Here is a 21,433-nt window from a genome sequence, read left to right as displayed (position 1 = left end):
TCCTGCCAGCAAACCATTTGTAGCGCTGTGGAGAGGGATAACGATGGTAACGGCAGGGGAAGACAACTTTAGATGACAACAAAGTAAAGAAACATAATTTTGATTGGCGATCAGTATTGGCTGATACTAGGGCTGGGCGATTAATTGAATTTCAATTTCGATTTCGATTTTGGCTTCCCTCGATCATGAAAACAAGATAATCGTAATAAAACGATCATTCTGCCGCGCGCCGTGTCTTGTGTGGTAAATGCAGCGAACCCTTCCATCTCCACCTGTGCACTCCGCTCCGCTCCGCCCCGCCCCCGCCTGAACAGTTTCGCTTTCAGCCACGCCGGTGCGTGTTTGGAAAAAATGTGTAGAAGAAGACGGTAGAAGATGGCAGAAAGGAGCCTTTGGTCGGGAAGAAAGATAAAGCGAATTCTGTGGCATGGAAACACTTCGGTTTCGAGGAGTCTGACTCGGAACAAACGAAGATATTGTGCAAGATAGGCATATCCACCCGGCTCCCGCAGGCATGAAGAAATAACGGATGCCGTCACATACATGATTGCCAAAGACATGTGCCCTATCAACACCGTTAGCGAGCCGGGGTTCAATAAACTGATTAACACAATGGACAAGCGGTAGTAAGTGTTACCATCACGTCACCATTTCAGCAGAATTGCGCTGCCTGCCCTTTATGACGAATGTCGCGGAAAAGTTGCAAGAGAAGTGTCAACAGCATTATATTTTGCCACCACAACGGACCTATGGTTTTTTATTTTTACATTACATATTATTTAATTCATTTTATTAATATATTTTTCTTATTTATTTGCATTTTTCAGTTCAAACTTATCGTGTTAAAAGAAATACCAGAGTTAAAAGTTCAATAAATGCTTGTTCTCAAATCAATGAATAATCGTCTTTAATAATCGTGATTACAATATCAATCAAAATAATCGTGATTATGATTTTTGCCATAATCGAGCAGCCCTAGCTGATACTGCTTCCAACAATCACTGATTGGTAATCGGCCCCAAAAATCCTGATCGGAAAACCCTTACAACAAATACCGAGTTTTTGTGGTGGCTCATCGTATATAAGCATTTTAAAAAATCCAAATATCAAATGATTAATTCATTTCTTTATTTTTACATACACATTTTGTAGGGCTGCACTATATCATAAAAAATCAGATTGTAATTATTTTGACAAATATTGTGATAGACATATGATTCAGGATTAATGGGAATGATCATTTTGTTTGGTTGTGACACAAGTATGGACTAAGGCAGGATGTTTCAGAGCTGACCAATTAGTCTTCTTAAGCTTGGCCCAGTAGCTGATGTTTGGTTCACATCTGGCACAGCATACTGTATAATTTAAGTGGGAAAAAAAAGTGTCTGGAGGTTCGAAAGTGATGTAGCCTTTTTGCTGCTGACCATGTTTTCATGTCATATCTCACCCTGGAATTTTAACATGGCATTCCACATGATGGCCTTCCCTTGAACAGCCTGATATTTTAGCTCACTAATTTGATAAACTGATTTACTAACAATAATCAGTTTGTTTGATGGCTTGGACCCTGGACAGCAGGCTTGTCATCTCTTTTCAAAATCGCCTTGACATCCTGACAATAAACTTATATGGCTAGATAGAAACCAGCACTCATACATGTTGATAAAAAGCAACCATCTTCATCAGCTAATGAAGACTATGTGATGTGATCGAAACACTGAGAAGGAGCAAAAGTGGTTGATGTAAAAGCAGACAATATCTGTATTGGTGATTCAGTTCAAGTCTTTTAGGGTTATTTATACATCTACAGGCTACAATTGTGCCACTGCAAAGCATGAAACTAGCCTCTTTGTTCAATGCTCCAGTCCATGACTGCTGCTGGCATTGGAATGTGAGCCATGTAGACTCAACCATCATGTGACCACTGGAACATATTAGTGATCTTGGACTGGGCCAAAATGTATACATTAGGATACATTCAGTATTGGCATTCCAAAATGTCACTGGTTTAGTACCATTTATTTACTACATATACTATTTATATTACTGCATTGCATTGCATTACAATCATGTAACTACTAGGGCTGTCACTTTTTCAAAAAATCAAGTTCGAACGAATTTGAAATGACACGCAATTTATTCGAATGAATTCGAATAAATCTCCGCCGCCCCAATTTTTTTGCCTTGTCTGACTAAAGTTGGAAAAACTTCACCGTAACAGTTAGCTTTGTTATGTACTATACCATCTTCGCGTGCTGGGCAGGGTTATGAAGTATTAGGGGGTGGAGCTTCAGGAGGTTGCATGCAATGCATCCTGGTACATGTAGGCAGGCTGTCCAAGCAGGAAAACTCTAATAACCCAACTTTCTCTTTCAAGACACCACGCACTGGGGATTTTATTGTCTCAATTAACTGCATTTACCATCAACACTGATTGGGATATCCACATAAAACATGGCAAATTACTGCTTTAATAGTTTGTAGAGTTCCATGAGCCCTTAGAAACCTTTAGTCTGGTCTGGATTTGACACTGAGAAAGAGTCCTTTATTTAGAATAAGGATTTGGCTTCTGACACTTTCACTTACTTTGTGAAACCTCACACCTTCAGATTATTTCCAGGTTTACATTAAAATAGGTAAGAAATAGGTTGCGTCCTCTCAATATGTCAATAGTGAGTTTACGGCATCCTTTCACATTTTAGTGATTCAGAGACGTGTCCCTAAATCATCATACTATCAAAATGTTACAATAAACATAGATTTTTTTTTTGCCTTATTAGGCATTTATTAGGCATTTAGTGTGTAATTTCTGCCAATTGGGGTCTCCCAATCAAAAACAGAAGACATAAGTAGTGTGGGATCATGGGAGTTGTTTTCTTCATTGTTAAACAACCACCTTTGCAATGAAGATCAATTAACATGACTCAAACAGAAATGTTCACCATTAAGGTAATGTTTTAAAGTTATATTCATGTTACATTTTGTCTCGTTTGTCAGCTTCCTTCCTGACTCTGTCCTGAGAGTTATAATGACAGGTCACATCGTTACCCTGAGTAATATTACACATTTGTTGTAATATTAATGTAATGTTCTGGGTTTGAACATTGTGGGAGTACACAACTTAACAATATTTATAACAAAGGTCTAGTAATCTTTAATGCAGAAATGTTACATATGTCTTTAAATATTGGTGTCTGCCTAAAAACATCCAATGTTAGTTACAATCTCTCCTGAAATTAAGCTCAACATTTCTTTGGCAGTCAAGCAGCTATATCAGCAATGCTCCACTGATTCATGCTGTTGTCCAGATTTGTTGGCAAATTATTTATAATCATCTGCTTGAGCCGCATAAAAGAACTGTATTTCTAATTTAGACAAAGCACTTGAGGGTATAAAGTATACAGTATAAGGGCTGCCACAGATTATGTACTGCATTTCATGAATGTCTTCTATTCATAGCCTCAGTGTTTATAGTACAGACTTTGGAATAGCTCTCTATTCCAGAGTGAGTAACCCGTGCAAATTCATCAGGACAATGATGTATTAGCCAGGCTAACACTGCTTACAGTCACTCTCAAGTCTTTCAAAATTTAACCTTGACCAGAATAGAGCAGAAGCCTTGAACTCAGGTCTTCAGTGAGAAAAGTATAAAACAAATGCACGCTTCTTGCCTGGATGAAAGTGGAAGACACACTAAAACGCAGTCTTCTAATTTTATTAAGGAACATGTGTGTTTCAATAACCCTGCGGCCTGTCCACAAGAATAACATTTTCCCTAGGGCTGCTTTCAAGCTTCGACGTTGTGTCGAATACTACTACGTTGTGTCGAGTTCCTCTATGGTGCTGAAGTAGTGTTAAAACCCTGCGCATCTAAAAACCAGGCACATGCATGGGGCTGTGACGAAGGTGAGCTTGACCCTTCCTATGTGTGCCTGTGACTGTTCACACACTCGCTCGCTTGTCTGGTTGACTTTCATAGACTTTGGAGGTGAAGATGGAATAGACCATGACCTCCACTTTCTGGATTTTCAGGGCAACGGGTAACGAGTCCTGACAATCGGTCAATATGATTGGTTGCCTGAAAAAAATGATGAGACCAATAACATTTGGAAAGTCTAGAAGAGCCGCACGGTTAAATTATTTAATCCCCATTCAAGTTAGCAACACGCTAAACCGGAAGTTAGCCGGCTCAGTCGGCGGAAGTCTTTAGTGCAAATGCACATCTAGGCATGTCATACGTCTGCAGATGACAATAACCAATCAGAGAGCTTGTTACATCAGCTAATTTGCATTGTTTTACCTCGTTTTACCAGCTCAAGGACCAAAGTGTCACGGAAAGGCTTAAAGGAGAAGCTAAATGACAAAGCAAATCAAATAGCTAATAGAAAAAGGAATCTAGTGAAGTGGGTATTGCGCACAAATATTGCAATGTCGATGGTGAAACAATATATTGTGCAACCCTATTCAGGATGGCCCTAGTTTTCTCAGAACAGACATGACAAGACAAGTTACGAGGGATCATGTTACAATTCCTCAACCAAGAATCAATGAAAAAAACTGGATAAATGTACTACTTTACTACTCAAGCAACAAGTTGTAAATGGAAACTAAAAAGGTTTAGAGACCAAGTTCAAAGCATTAAGTAAACGTTGTAACCGATGTGTTTGTATGTATGTATGTACAGTATGTATGCGTGTGCGTGTGTGAGAGAGAGAGATAAAGTCCATTTTACTGTGCTCCAGCAGAAGTGACTCTTTTTAATCATCTGCAAGAGCCATCATCAGTCACATGCAGCTGTGACCCGAGAGTCCTTCCAATCAAACACAACAGTTGAGCTCACTGAAACTAACATCCACAGCGAAGAAACTAATCAGTGTAGTCGGTTGCTGTTGAGCATGCCTGAAGGGGACACTTGCATGGCGGGACATGACTGAAGCTCATCAATGCCAAAACAGCTCAAGTCACTGAGCAGCTGACAGGGAAGATGAAAAAAATTGTGTGTGTGTGTGTTTTTGCAATGTAACCACTTACACTGTATGGCCAGAAGTATGTGGACAAATGCATTCACATACTTTTGGTCAAATTCACAATCATTATTTCTCTATAAGTGTTTGCATGAGGCCCCTTGGTAGAGTACGAGACATAAGAAGCTACTTACACCATCAGTATGGTGACATCCAGGCACACATTTGCCGTATTTGGTCAGTGTTAGTTTAGGTTGCATCCAAATAACGGGACTTTAGTGGTCTTGCAGACTTGCAGACCTCGCAGGAGCGTTCACTGGAAGTCCACAAGTGCTGAGGGCTGTCCAAACGCACAGTTCATCCAGCCCACAAGGGCCCTCGTGAGGACTCTCTGCAGACTTCCAGAGAGTCCACTTGGGGTGCAGACGTCACCGGACTTCAATGATTTAATTACCCACAACTCATTGCTATACAGACATTTTGTTGTAAAACTTTTTATGAATGGTTGAAACAATTACTTTAGTATAACGTTACTTGACTTGTGTAGGCTAGAAATAATATTCAACCATATCATAATACATAAATAAGTAAAGGCTGTAGAGATTCTGTGAGATTCAACATTATCGCTGCAACGAAGGCTCGCCTTTACACCGCCTTTGTTTGTTCACACTGAACCAAGCAGCGCCGGCATAAAGCCGCTCTCGTGTGTCATTTCATACAGCATGCTGGCGTTACAGAGCCAAAAGAGGTGTGACGGTTCACATCATGACATTGAGATCTGTGTTTTTTTTACGTGTTTCTCCCGGTGTCCACCTGTTGATCTAAAAGATGTATCCATCACCTGTTTATAATTATATGGATACAGTTATAATGTGTTGTGATTGAGATCCTGACCCACCATACATCCTGGAAAGTGACAAAGTTTTTTGCTCTAAATGACATAATTACACAAATAGCGGACGCTGTCTGGCTCTCACTCATGAGGAGGGATGCTGTTTTTTTCCAAGGAAAGTTCACTGAAGTCTTGGTTGGGACAAGACTTGCTATTACATTACAAAAACACCCTTGGTCAGTTACAATGACCGTCCTGGACCTGATGTTCCAGGAACACGAACACTGTGTTATCAGAACGTGCTGCTACAACATACAGTGATAATTCAGACACTTCGGGGATGACCCCCCCTGTTTTAACATGACAATGCCGCGCACACAAAGCCAGCTTCATTATGAACTTGATTGGGCTGCACAGAGCACTGACCTCAACTCCACCCAACACCTTTAGGATGAACAGGAAAGCAGACTGAGCCGGGCCTTATGAAGTCATATAGTTTCACTACGCCCTGTAAAATAGCTCCTTAAAACAAAAGAAAGGCTTCGAGTCAGTGCCATTCACAGGAGAATCACCTGACCAGCTATAACTACCTCAAACTGCTATGTTATTGTTCATAATGTAAATAAAAGGGCCATAAAGAACAGCTGTACACCTGCACTCAGCTCTACACATTTTGACTAAACACCAACTCTACTCTGTCAGACAGCTTCTGTACTGAGTCTTAAACCTGTTAATGCTAAGACAATAACAAAGCAGTGGTGCAGGCTTGCTGTGACCGAGAATGAGCTAGGAAAGCACATGTTGTTTCTGTCTGCACATGTGCACACTGCTAATGTACAACACATGACCTGGAATGAGATGGTAAGGTCTGTAGTGATTCATGGATGTGAGCACTTGACTTGATCGTCAGACATGCTGTGCATTCCTTGCTATTGCCGAGACTTATTGAAGTTATAAGATGATGTCTAGCGGGACAGTGTGAGCGGTAAACCCACAGCAGCGTCATGCCTGTATGAGTTATCACAGCCATGTGTGGCGGCTTACCTTGTCCAGCTCGTCGTGCAGCTCCGACAGGGTGGGTCTGATGAGTTTCTCCCCCAGCGGTGCTGCTGTCTGCCGGTAGAAATCGATGTTGGGCACGGCATCGATGGTGTTGTGGCCAAAAGTCCTCAGGTAATAGGTGTTGGTGTGGGTGTCATAGTGATAGTGATGCTGGCCTCCTGTGGATGAATGCAAGCTGGTCTCGCTCATCACCGTGTCCCCGTTCTGCAGCCCCTCAGCCTGCGCTCCCTCTGGAGAGGCCGCGCTCCCCGCTTCGCTCGGATCCGCGAAGTTCACTCGAAACCGGCCTTTGGCTTCCTCTCCGCCGACCCCTGGATCAGCACCCGGGCCATCTGGAGGAGCGGTGGGAGTTGCCTTATCGCTGGATGGGACAGTGGTTGAGGCATCGGAGCTGGGAGACTTATTTTCGGTGGCGCCCGCTGCCTCAGCCACAAGGTCCACCTGGAAGCGGCTCTGGCTGGGCGTCGGACCGGGCGGCCTCAGCCCCGGATCCGGGGCTAGAAAATCATTTTCCGTCGCGACGCTCTCTGCCGAAGCGGAAGGCGCGGAGGATGGCGCTGACATGGCACAAAAAGAGACAGATCAACGTGAAAACGTGTGATGAAATAAAGCCACGCGATGGCTCGCAAAACTAAGTGGACGAAGTGTGAAAAGCCCGGGAGGAGCCCCGTGACAAACGCAAAACTAGCTTCAGTTAATAAGGAGGCTGCTCTGCCTGGTCAGAAAAAGGTGCTAGGCAGACGTGAGGAGAGAGGTAGTGGTGAATGATAGCTCGTTAGCCGCCTCCGAACATGAGGCTACAGGCTGGAAACTTTCAGCCACTCTCCTCCTTCTTCTTCCGCGGCAGTAAATCCAGAATTCCCCCCGGTCACTTTCGCTCGCTCACCACTAGACTCACTCCCGTCCGCCTCGGCTCTTTCTGGTGTTCAGGGTAGGATGCTACGCTGTTTTCGACCTTGCCGCAGCTCCTCCTAGACTCCCAGAGCTTCCCTCGCTGCTATTATACACACTGCAGTCGGCATCACTGAAGGGTGGGCTCTCTCTGAGGGGGACCTCGCGAGATGTGTATCGATCCCGTCTCTTTTTTTGAGAGGGAGAGAAATGTCGCGAGATCACATCCAATACCCAAACAGTAGGCGTGACGTTATTAGACTCCTATGGGGAGGAAGAGATGAGGACGAGGAGGGGCGGGGGTGAAACTGCACCAACAGACCAACCAATAATCTTTTTGTGTGCGCTGCCGGCTGTATGTATGTCTGTTTGTCTGTCTGTCTGGAAGCTTCCTGTATTCACGTGGGTAGGCTGGGACAAGCTTTAGGGTGTTTGCTACCATACTGTGGGGTCTAACATGGTGCCTTCACTGACAGAATGTAGTTTGTGAGTGAGTTAACACTTACCTTGTAGAAGTGTATTGTAGCTGCGCTGGCCCCAGCCTTTTGGGGCCCAAAACAGAGTTTGATTTATTCCTCACACCTGTTTCCTCTTTAGGCCCCTGCGCATACACCGAACATTAAAAGGACTGACAGGTGAAGTGATTAACATTCACATTACATGTTATAACAATGCAATGTTCTGCTGGGAAACCTTGGGTCCTGGACCTGATATTAATGTGGATGCCAGTTGACACCTACCACCCAAACACTGTTCCAGACCAACTTCATTCCCTCTTGGTGATGGCACTCCCCAATAGCAGTGTTGCCCACCCCCAGCAGGAACGTGTGCCCGGCTGGACCACAAAAATTGCCCAAGGAATGTGACCAGGGCTCCTGGACCATAAATTCCTCAGATCCCAATCCCATCAAGCATCCATGGAGCAGAGCAAGTCTGATTCACACCTCTATCTGAAAGACTTCTTTCAGGTGAGGATGATGGGGCAATGAGGTGGAATGCAACAGGCTTTGTAATTGTATGGGACTCTGGGGTGAGGCAAGTAAGTTATAAGTTTTGCATTCAAAATTTTAGTAAAACCAATTCAGTATTATCAGCAAAATCTAAGTGAAGTGACAATTTATCTTTTTTTAAGAGGCAATTTATCAGACTTCACAGCTCCTTCTGGAGCCACAAAGACTTTATACAACTTTTTCACATATGCGACAGTTCTCCCCATGAACACACTGTTCTAGATAAATGTTGGCCATATAGTGTACTGTAGTTTGTTTATGCTTTGGGCCAGCTAGCTTATCTCAGTATAACTTAATTCTCTATAATCAGTCTGGTATTGCAAGATGTGTCACTCAAAACGGAGTCTAAATTTAATTGATACCATACATGGTTTCCATCACAGAGCAAAGAGTGAGCAGAAATACCTAAAAGCCAGATGCATCAGGTCGCTTTAAGGAACCTTTCGGACCAGTGTTGGCTATCTGATAGTACACTAATATATTGATCTTTGTCCCCAGAAATTGAATCACAGTAATCAGGTCTGGCAGTTTTGGTGGCAAATTAAGTTAGACCACGGATAGCTCAGTGATGTGATTCACACGGAACACATCAGTCCTGTAACAAAGGCGTCTGAAATAAATGATAATGTTTTTACAGCTTTTGTACATACAAAGGACCTGAATCCTCTTACAACCCCATCATTATCTTACAGAAATCTCATTTAGCAAAGGTTGAGGGTGAAAGCTGAGCTGAGAGCAGCTCATAGATGGTAACAGCATGTCTGGGCCAAGGACCAACTTTAAGGCTCAGATTTACAGCTTTATTCCAGACTCAGAAAGTTTACTTTTGGTTTACGTTAGCTTTTGTTAAAATAAAGCACGCTACTGGCAAAATAACTATAGAGAAGTATTTTGTCATCTGTGAACTTTACATTCAAGAAAATGTAAACAGCATGTTGCTCTTTAAACAGTGTAGACTGGTTTACACAGCTGGTCATGCCCAGTGAATATTTGTGACTCACAACTGTTGTGTCAACATATACGTTATGATGTCACATATATTCATTGTTATTGCAAACATTGACAAAGGACACAAGGAGTGTGTTGAGTAGTACGGGTACTTATATCAGACAACATATACACACAAACATGACAATATGATCACAGTATAACAGCTACTGAAATACAAACCAAATCACTGCCTCTTTCTCAGGTACAGTAGGAAAATATACACCCAATTTACACCTGTTATTATAAATGTGATCTATAGTAGTTAAAAGTAGTTAAAAAACACTAACATTATTTTTATGGAAAAACAAAAAAACACCCATAAAATAATAAACTGAATAAAGTCAGCCACTGTGGATAACAGACCAAAACAGATACAACATGTTTTTCAGAGCAGGGTTATTACACCCAGATTTTAAGTGATTCTTCATGCTACCCTGAGCTTAGCATGGTTCGGACTGCTCATGTCAAGATGAACCTCTCTACACTGCAAGACTGCCACTGTCAAGGACTGCAAAAGTTTTCTTTGACCAACATATGAAGCTTGAGTGGCACATAAAAAAGTGGTCAAATCTTGTTCCTTCCAACTAAGAAACACAACAAAATCTTTACTTTACTTTCAAAAAAATCATTCATGTGTTTGTCTCCTCCCATCTTGACTATTGTAATTCACTGTTCACCACCCTGAGTCACTCTCACTCAGGCTGGTCCAAAATGCAGCTGCAAGGCTTTTGACTAATACACAATGTAAGTCACACGTCTACATTGGTAAACTATAGAATGCAGAATTGATTTACACTCCTTTTTATCACCTTTACAACACTACATGGACTGGCCCGACTATATATATTTCTCAATTACTGTGTCCCCTGTCCACGGTGAGACCACTGAGGTCAACCAAGGCATTTTGGCTGTCCCAAAAAACTGACCCCACTCTCTGTACATTGTGAATGTATACAGCCTACTTAATGTCACCACCAGGAACAGCGCATACAGACACCCAGGCACTAACCAGTGCCACCCCAAGTTTTTTGTTTGATTTCTGTTAATTTGATTAAACAACATCTTTTGAACAAATATTAATGATATGAGAATAGTAAATTGCAATGATTTAGTTTTTACAGTTAGATATTCACATGACCCCTCCACAAGAAAGACCTCAACATCAAGTTAAGCCTCATGTTAATTGACATTCCATGTTAGTGCTTTTACCACTAAATCAGTTAACATTGAGCGTAGGGCTTTTGGGGCTCCAGGGGGTCTGGGGCCTCCAGGCAGCTGCCTGCTTTAACTGGTTAATAATCCAGCCCTGTCTGCATGGAAACACAGAGATTAAATTTACATTGACCTTTTCATTTGGCATTAAAAAACTTAATTTGTCCATGTGAAGATAGTGTTAGTGATAGTGATAAATGCCAAATTTGAAATGTTAGCTGAAGTTGGAGAACACAATGTTATTTAGTGTGTAAATAATTCTTAACCAGGTTTGTTTATATACTGACAAGTGTCTTTTTTTCTGGCTAAGCAGCTATTGTTTCGGTCAAAGGCAGGGGAGGGGGACTCATGAATAATGGTATCATTACATTAATTATCCACAAACAGCCTGGCCCATTAGAGGTGGGTGTGGACAGTTGAGTGAAACTGAATAACCATTGAGATGAGGTGTTACAAATGTGTTTCAGATCAAACAGACGGCTGAGTAGTTTTCAGTAAATGTTGTGAAAAATACACTCTATTGTTGTCAGGCAGGCAGGTAGGATGATGACTGAAGTGCTACTGAATTAAAGCTCTAATTTATGTTACTACATTACTACTACAACAAGATATCTAACCCTAACTGATGCAGTGAGTAGCTTCTGTTTTCTTAAACAACCATATCTGAAGACAAATCCTGTGGTCATGGAAAAGATGTTACTCTGTTTCAGAAGGGTCAAATTATTGGCCTGCATCAAGCAAAGAGAACAACTAAGGAGATTGCTGAAACTACTAAAACTGGGTTTCTAAAACACGTTATTAAAACCTGATGGATGGTGGTGAACCGTCATCCTTGGAGAAGAGATGTGGTCAGAAAAAATGCCTAGTACTACCATACAAGCCTTTGGAGGCCTTTAGCAGTGTTATGATCTGGGGTTCATTCAGTTGGTCAGGTCGAGGTTCAGCAACGATATGTGCCAAAAACATGAGGTCAGCTGACGACCTGAATATACTGAATGACCAGGTTTTTCCATCAATGGATTTTTTCTTCCCTGATGGCGCAGGCATATTCCAAGATGACAATGCCACGATTCATCAGGCTCAAACTGTGAAAGAGTGGTTCAGGGAGCATGGGACATCATTTTCACACATGGATGAAGTCCATGAGTCCAGACCTGAACCCCACTGAGAATCTTTGGGATGTGCTGGAGAAGACTTTACGCAGCAGCCCGACTCTCCCATCATCAATACAAGATCTTGGCGAAAAAGTAATGCAACTCTGGACGGAAATAAATGTTGTGACATTGCATAAGTATATATGCAATATATGCAATATATATATGTATGTATAAATATGTACATGTATGTATTTGTGTGTGTGTAAAATAGCATATAAATAGAACACTGAAATGGAGCTCATGCTACTCCATGACATCTTCCATCAGGTCTAAAGTTTCCTCTATTGGTCTTGCTGGCTGCCTGTACTGCAGCAGGGTGCCATGCTGATAATCACACTGTGACAGGCTCTGCTGTATCTTTTCACAGCAACATGGAAGGTCAGACCCCCCAGATGGTTTCTCTTGCTCATTAGCCAGTAGAGCTGCTAATCCAGTTAATGCTGCTCTCTGCAGCAGATCATTACTGTGACACACACTCAGTCCTGTACTGTTGCTGCCTCTACACTGTAACATAAAACAGTGCATTTCCACTTTAATTAATCACTTAATATTTGACTTGGACTCTAATTTGACCAACATCTTTCTTTTTAATCTTTCAATGTATTTTATTTATCATAAATATAAATGTATTTATCTATCACAAACTCAGAATAAAGAACTTTTTTCATATTTCCAAAACGATTTACAAAGTGTTAAGTGGTCTGTTGAGAATGTACGTTTCCATCTTCCTTGATGAAGGTGAAAAACATCACCACCAGCTTCTCACGGCTCATGCGATTTACACATCTTCAACCAGGATGGACAGGTTCCAGGTGGTGGCCAGGACATTAGTGCTTTTACAAAACAGTTAACACAGAGAGCAATTGTTATACTGAGTTGGTTGTTCTTCTGCAAAAGTTTTGGCTGGACCCACTACCAATATAGAGGTCAATAGTAGCTTTGTTGTACCATTCAGGGTATGAAACTAGTTCTATAGTTAGGTAGTTCAGGAAGAATATCTCAATGTTCATTAATTCAACGTTCTCTCTCTCTCTCTCTCTCTCTCTCTCTCTCTCTCTCTCTACAGCTGTCAGCTGACTATGGATATTTACTCTTTCAGTTAATCGTTGTGACCCTCCTCCACCCCATTCACCTCGAATTCATCATATCCAGAGCCCAATTTGAGCTCACCACTACTACACTCCTCACTGCTTCACCCTCCCTCTTAAAATAAAATGGACTTCAAGATGGGGCCTAATCTCCAAGGACTGTTATTTCTCATCCGATGTACACAATGCAATACATTTTTATGAATTCAAAAAATAAACATCTTCTGTTTGAACTGTTATTGTGCAAAAATTGCGAATGTCCAGGGGAGATATGCTAGACATGTACTGTTGTGATAAAGGCCTTTCCCAGTCGTTTGATCCAACTTTTTGAATGAATAACTACTGAAAGTAGAACTCTCTTAGGCTGGTGTCTTTTTTTTTTTCTTATCTTTAATAATTCCCATGATAACAAAACAATTAAAATTAATAATCCATCATCTATGTCTCAATATTTTCTGACTTGGTTTGGCTCTGCATATTAGATTGTTGACTATCAAACAATACAGAATTTCACCAGACGTACCATTTATACCCCTCTAAAGTAATGTTTTTATTTTCATGTAATAACTGTTGTACTATATGATTGATCCAATACTTCAATTCGTTACAGAAACATGAATATTTATGAAGAAATCAATATTTATGTGCAAAAATACATTAAATAACACAACGTGTTTTGACTTTCCTTTGATCAAATAGTGTTTTGTATGTTTTGCAAAAGGCAAACCACAGAAAGAGTCACTCATCACAAACCTGTGGGTGACAGCTCCTCTTCCACAGACCTGGATGTGATATGAATCCCTTAAAGGCAACCTTGTGGAGTTTTCATTGTAAACAAATTATCAGCTTTCACCACAACACATTGAAGCTGTTGTCTTTTACAGCACAGTCACACCCAACAACACAGTGACGCCCAGGTGAAGCCACAGCCCTGATTCATCATCTATGAACTGTGACTGTGGTAGAGGAGGGCAATCACTTGACACCCATGGTTTCTTTATCAATAAATTAATTTCTGTTGTGTTTCATTTTATGGCTAAAATAAAACTTACAGTCAATGACACACAGCTAATGCCATAAACGGTGAAAAAGTGTCATAGAAATACTGGAATTTTAAAAGCTGGGGTTAATACGATCGTAGAAACTAGTATTCAGCCAGAAGAAGCCCACCTCCTCCCTTCAGAGCCACTCCTCCAAGCACATGAACACCACTGCCTGACCACAGACTGCCTTGCAGCTCTCGCTACTGGCCAACTGGGATTGTGTGTTGTGTAATGTTTTTGTGGCTGTTTTTGCTACGTTCAACACAAACTCTTCCAAGTGCTATATCATAGGCAACTGGACTCAAGCAAAATAGCCATCATGAACTTATCTCAGTCTATGTGTGCTTTATGCTAACATTAGCTGCCGAAGGAGGCTGTTGCTGCAGCTGTAGCTCTATTCTTTGGCTAAGGGGCCAAGTGCTTTATGCTAACGTTAGCCGATACAGGAGTGCATTGCTGCCGCAGCGGCTCTTTTATGGGCTCAGGGGCTGTGTGCTTTGTGGTACTTAGTTAGTGGCTGAACAACAGTCTGTCACTGCTGCTCACTTGTTCTTTGGGTCAGAGGCTCTGTGCTTTGTGCTACTGAGTTAGCAAGCTGCTGAACAGCAGGCTCAGTGGCTGTGTACTGTGAGCACACATATTGTTGTCATTGCTCATTATACCCAACTTCCTCATAACTTCCTCATAACTCCCTCACTGTAAGAAAACACCAAATATTACCATCATGAACATCAACAATGAACATGGCTTTTGTTAGTACTCACCACTGTCGAGCTAGTACATTAGTATTGGGAAATTTGGCTGCACTTTCTCCGCCATTCATAGGCAGACAGACAGGTAGCCTGTCCACTCATTTCATATAGGCTGCATAAGATGACTGGATGGGCAACAGCCACAGCTGCTGGAGTTTGTATTTCTTTTGATGCATTGAATGCTGTCAGGTTGTTGAGAATTTTCTACAAATATAACAAAAAATGCTTGTAGAATGTCTTACCAACCCTAGATCAAAGTTCTATATTGTCCCATGCACAACAGTGAAGCAGTGACTGGCAATGATATTATCACTTCTCAGGCTCCCTCCTGTCAGCTCGTCCTCATCAGAAAAACAGCCATATCGGTCGATTCTGCAAGCAGCTTATTTATGTTTCTTGTCAGAAGATGACCTCTAGTGGCTCTAGTAATTATTTTTGCAGCAAAGGAAGAAGGCAGGTGAAGTCGAAATAAAGTGTGAAAAACAGGGACTTTAAGCAGTGACTGTTTAAAGTACAGCTAGGGAGTTCAAGAGAAAAAAAAGCTCCACACTGCGCATATGCAATTATATCTTCTATCTATTCTATAACACTTCCTGACGTTGTAGTCCAATAGTTTACTATGGGAGAAGGCCTGGTACGCCGTGCCCAGGTGTGTGTCAAAAAGTGTCTGAAGGTAGTTATAGAAGTAGCTGTTCTAAGACTTAAATGTTGCTTAGTGATATTTGTTTTCCACTACCATGACAAGCCGTTGGAATGTTTGGCTGGCGGCGTAGCTGTCCCTCTGCCATCACTGCATGAAGTCCCTATGGTCTGCATAGGAAGAGGACAGGGTGGATGGTTGGGTCAGACAAGCACAGGACTTTCATCAAGGAGACTGGTGTTTGTGGACTGTGGAACACCGAAAGTAAATTGTAAGTTATGTAAAGTTACACATAATGTAACTTAAAGTTCCATTAATTAGTTGGTGTTCCGGGTGTTACATGGTGGCCAGGTATGCAACCATCCAACAAATGCTGAAAATGACCATTGTTTTCCTCTGTACACGCATTTTTGATGAGCAATAGTGTTGCTAACTGAACACATGCATTTCCTGTGAGTAGCCTACTTTAAAATAAAAGTCGACTTGTGTTTCATCAGTTAAATTTTTTTAATGTAAAGCTACCGCAGTAGGAAATGTTCGATTTGCATAAGCATTAAAATAATACAGCGCTCTACAGATAGTGGGCGTCTTTTCTTGTAAAAAGTCTATGTACCAGTGTTGTCACAAGCTTATTAGTCGGTGGAAAAACTTTGTCAGCCCGGAAACCTTAACCAACAATAGACAACTTTTCAACTTTCTCTCACCTTGGTTTTCACTGTGGTATTAATGTTGGTAATATTTTAGCAATTAAAATGGCAGCAATGGGGGACAGCAATAAGGTTAAAATATCAAAAAACATTATTTCCAAATAATATGCAGCATTACTGTAAGGTTTGAAATGTTGCCTAAAATATCAACCTAATGTTGAAATGAACAAAAAAGACACTTTATCAGCAGCTTTAAATTGCAGGCTTCCATGTCTCTAGTCAAATAATAAATGAGGAATCTAAATTCTTTCTCAACCTGCTCTCTCCCTGCTGCATTCTCTCTCAGTTCACTGTAAGATGAGAAGTGTGCCACAGGCTTTGACCCCCTGGGTTATTTCTGTTGTGGTCACGTCTAAATCAACAGGTCTACAGAGGGACCCCTGCAGTGTCATCCATACCAATCCGAAGGTATTGGTATTGAGCCTTGTGACCCTCTGTATCAGTGTTCAGAGACATGTTAGATTACCACCCATCCAAGGAATGTCTCCAGTATGTTTCAAGCAAAGTTTAAACAAATAGAGTTTGCAATCACTGGTTATTTCATCTCTCTGTCATTTCTGACAGCGGTGTAGAATTTTATTGTGTGAACGAAACATGGACGGTGCCAACGAGTTGGTGGGTTGACGAGTCACTTATGTTTACTCAGTGTGGAGGGACATTGCTTGTGATAAAGAGGCAAATCCAGGAAAGGAAAGCAATCAGAAGAGGAGGACACAGAAATACAGTATAAATAGACCTGTTCAATTATATTATCACTACTATCACTCACTAAAAATATTTAATTTTAGACAATTCATTATACACACATTACCCACCTCATATTGTGTATTCTTTTGGATTGAACTTTTATGTAATGTGACATTAATAAAGTATTTCTACCACGACGCTGACCTGACAGTTCATGACAGACAGGCAGTCCAAACTCCATGCAAAACAATGACTCTAACTCTGTAATCATTTTGGGTCCGTGGTCGTTTTGCATGTCTCTGTGATCATTTTGCATGTCTCTGTAGTTGTCTACCATCTGTTTGTGTTTTTTTGGTGTCTATTTGTAATGAATTTTTGTCTTCGGAGTCTGTGTGAGTCTTTTTGCTGTCATTTTGTCTCTTTGTAGTAATTTTGTGTCCGTTTGTTGTCGTCAGGATTTTTTGGAGATCATTGTGGTTTTCTTCATAGTCTCTTTGGGGTTGTTTTTGTATGTATTTGTGGTATTTTAGGGTATTGTTGTCTCATCGTGGTCGTTTTGCCAACAATTTTACTTTTGCAAATTATTCACCACAAATGACAAAAGCATTTCTGCCAGGTCTCTGTCAAAGTGTCAACTCAGTCTTAGCAGCCTTTTGGGGGCTACAAGTGTCTGTGACAGTGATGCTTTTCAATTTTCTTCCCACGAAACAGGTATTGTATATTTTGAGATGAAAGTATTTATTTCATTTCTGCAGTTGGATGAATGACTAAACTTCCATACTTTGCACGATGGCATGGTGGAGTTTATGTATCATCAGTTTCTCGTTTGTTTTGACCATACCTGTGGCCTTTCAGTTAACAGGGTGCTGTGACTTTCACTGAGTACAACTCTGCCTGCTACCAACATCTGAACACTGCTCACTCTCTTGTGAATGTTAAGCTGCAGTAAGACAAATGAATGCCCAAACTGTGGGGAAGATACTGAAATATGTACATGTACTTTCTGTGGAGAAAATCAGTCTCAAGGTTTGTAATGTCCTCTGATCAACAGAAGTTTGCTGTGCATAGGTGCTGGTGGAAAACTTGGTCCTCTCAATGATGAGGTGTCAGGTGATTTTGGTGGAGTTACCCTTTAACAATGTGTAAACAAATGCATAAGGTTTTGACATTAATATGAGTAAGTTGTACCATCATTAAGGTTGGGTTGTATTTATAAAATAGTATGACATTTAGTCAAGTTGGGTGCTATATGCTTGTGGATAAGAAGATGCATTGCCATCATTCTTTGTTTACTTGCAGTTTGTCATACAGAATTGTAAATGTTGTTTAAATAAGTGTGGCATTAAATTCACCAGTTTTTCTGAGATAGCTGATTAGTAGTGAGTAGTGAGTCTTACCTCTCCCTTGGTGCATCTACACTGCCAAACACAAAACAAGTGGGTTGCCATCACAAACAGCATGCAGGTGAAAATATTTTTATACACACTCAGAGGTTCTGAGCAGATGCAAAAAAGCAGTATACTGCAGTATACTGTACATATGATAATATGTCATAGTGCATTTAGGTGTTTTAATGGGATAATTAGAAAATGTACAGGTGAAACTGATATATTACATCTAGACTGTAACAAGAATTCATTTTCAAGTGAAGTATCCTAACAGACCTAAACGATACAAATCTATTTCATAATTTTTAAATTGAACAAAACAGCACAGCAGACCTAAAAGTGTATACAAATATGAGGGAAAGTACAGTGTGTCAGCATGCTTTTCTATATCTGGGGGTAGGAGGAGAGTAGCTTCAGCCTCAAGTGTCACTATGACCTCTCAGAACAGTGTAAGACTATTAGCACATAGCTGAACCAGAGATGCAGCTCACATTCCCAGAAACCACTGCAACCACCACGCTCAGGTGTATGAGGCATGGAATTCAAAAAATAAGTGGCACAGTTTAAAGAGAGCTGAAGAAAGGAGAACACAAATTGATATATTCACTCAAGTTGTTTTGATCAAGACGTGGATTATTAGATTAAAAAAACAGGTTCGATATTCAATGAAAGCAGGCTTGCATTGATAAACCTTTTAATCATCAATCAAAACTCTGTGCACCATAATTCATTCAGAAAGGTGGTCTGTCTTCTATTCACAAATAAAAAGTATAGTTTACATATGAAGACTCCTGCCAAATCAAAATGGGTCTCAACATTTAAGTATTCTTATCAGTGAGAGTGCCACTGGCTCATCAGGAGTGATAACCATTCATACACACTCACACACCGATGGAGGAGCTACCGGGAGCAAATGGGGGTTCAGTATCTTGCCCAAGGACGCGTAGACTGCAGGGGACAGGAATCGAACTACTGACCTTCTGATTGGTGGATGACTACTGGGTACATTAGGTTAAAAAATGATTACATCATGTACATTATGTAACTGAAGTTATGTATGAAATGTAGTTATTTTGAGCCAAGCCACAATGTTTTTGTAAGCCTAATCAAGGAAGTGTTGCACCATGCTCATCTCCATTTTGTTTACGTCTGCTTCCCCCGTGAAATCACGGAGGGATCATGTGAAAGCCCAGCTTCAGTCTGCAGAGCCATGAAGCTAGAGCCCTGAAGCCATGCCTCCACTGCTGCACAGAGCGGTTATTCAAGTTTTATTAATATTGAATGTGCTACATGTCCAAATTGAACCAAATTCAACACTGCAATTCCTTGGGTCCTCAGCAACAAACCTGCCAAGTGTGAAGTAGGTCAGATGAACAGTTCTCCAGAACAGACAGACAGACAGACAGACAGACATTCCATGTTTTATAGTTACATTTTTGGTTAAATTTTTAATTTTATGTTGCGACAAGGCTGCACTATGGTCTGGTTCAAAATGAACAACAGTCATATTGAAGGAACGACACCTGGACGACACCTGGACGACACCTCGACGTGACGCTGCTTCCTGTGATGCCCACCTGGGCAGCTGTTGTTTACTGTGTCTCTCTCCCTGTCTATCTGTCTTAGTTGTTTATTCTTCAATTTCTGAGTATTTCATAGTCCCACTGGTACGTATTTTGTCGAACCGATCTTCTGTAACTGGGTAGTCTGTTGCTGATTTTGTTGTTCTTTTCTGTACATGCAACATCTATTGCTTGTCTGTCCATCCTCATGCTATGCGGGGTCGAGGTGAAGTCTGAACAAGTGAGTTGAGTCTTTTGCGGAAGATACCGTTTGAATCTGCTGTCCTGACATTGGTCGGGAGTTTGTTCCACCACTAAGGCGCCAGAACAGAGACGAGTCGTGAGTCGCTTACTGTATGTATTATACATTTGACATGTATAAATGCATGTAATGTATATAATCCAATATATATCATATGCATATTTATCCAGTATCTAATTCTCTATTTCTTTGCACTACCTGTACTGTTTACAACATACAGAACAGTTGCTTTGCATACAACCTTTTATAGTATATACTTTTATGGTCTTGACCCTGGTGGTTTACTATACTGTTTACACACACTTACTTCCTTATTACATAAAGTCTTGACGATTTTCATCCCTCATTTTTGAAATAATTCTTTACTTTAATTTAATTTAAAGTCATGATGTCAGTATTTCTAGAATCTTGAGAAAAGGCCCCAAAGTATCTCTTTATAAGCCCTCTATCTGATGTAGGAATAATGGCTGTTGTCCATTGGGGGCAGAGTAGTAAGTATTTTGATGTTATTATTGAGCCAAATAGTCCATGTAAGGGGGAGTTTGTGGTGAGTAGATAGGTCAACAAAACATCTGACTTCAACATGGGAGACCACTGTTAGTTTTCCATTTCCAATCAACCGTCAACACTGGTTCCTTTTAACCATGACCATAATTGTTCCCAATCCTTAGTGTTTATTATTGTAACCGTCATGACGTCCCCAAACCTTCAAGGAGAACTCCACTGACTGTACATATTAACTTGTTGTGTTGGGGGGTACTATGGCATATGTGAAAAGAGTTGTGCAAAGTCTGAACATGTAAACAATCTTGGGATGTTAGAAAGAAGTGAGACCTCAGTAGCCCAATTCACAACTCAGGCTACATCACCGGCTTCTAGCATTTCACACAATGGGCCTCATTTATAAAACTGACTTTGGAATTATCAATTAAAGGTGTGAGGAATTAGCACACTTCCAGTCATTATTTATCCTGTGGTTATGTATGGCTATCTTTTTTTCCCCTTGTAGTTCAAGGTCAGAACGTTTCTTTTTCATATCAGCTCACATTTCTGTCTTCTGCCTCATTCTCACCTCATTCACTGCCATAGTGATACACTCCCAAGCTGCATGTTTGTCTTTGTCAACCCGATATTTAATCCAACAATTGATACGTGTTGCCTGGATTGAGTCTCATCTACCATCTCT

The 21,433-nt window shown here is 40.9% G+C and overlaps 1 protein-coding gene across 1 annotated transcript in view; it reads right to left on the bottom strand.

The window, feature by feature from the left end:
* Window positions 1-7,831, bottom strand: part of slc12a2 (solute carrier family 12 member 2) — a 70,215-nt gene extending 62,384 nt beyond the window's left edge. The window contains exon 1 of the mRNA XM_073477658.1: window positions 6,841-7,831. Coding sequence (XP_073333759.1) covers window positions 6,841-7,422 — 582 coding nt within the window. The 5' untranslated portion in view covers window positions 7,423-7,831. The remainder of the gene's footprint in view (window positions 1-6,840) is intronic.
* Between the last annotated feature and the right edge of the window lie 13,602 nt (window positions 7,832-21,433).

Source organism: Pagrus major, chromosome 12 (genome assembly GCF_040436345.1).
Source record: "Pagrus major chromosome 12, Pma_NU_1.0".
Lineage (NCBI taxonomy): Eukaryota > Metazoa > Chordata > Actinopteri > Spariformes > Sparidae > Pagrus > Pagrus major.
The sequence above is the reverse complement of the archived record's forward strand: the minus strand, read 5'-3'. Positions and strand labels throughout refer to the sequence as shown.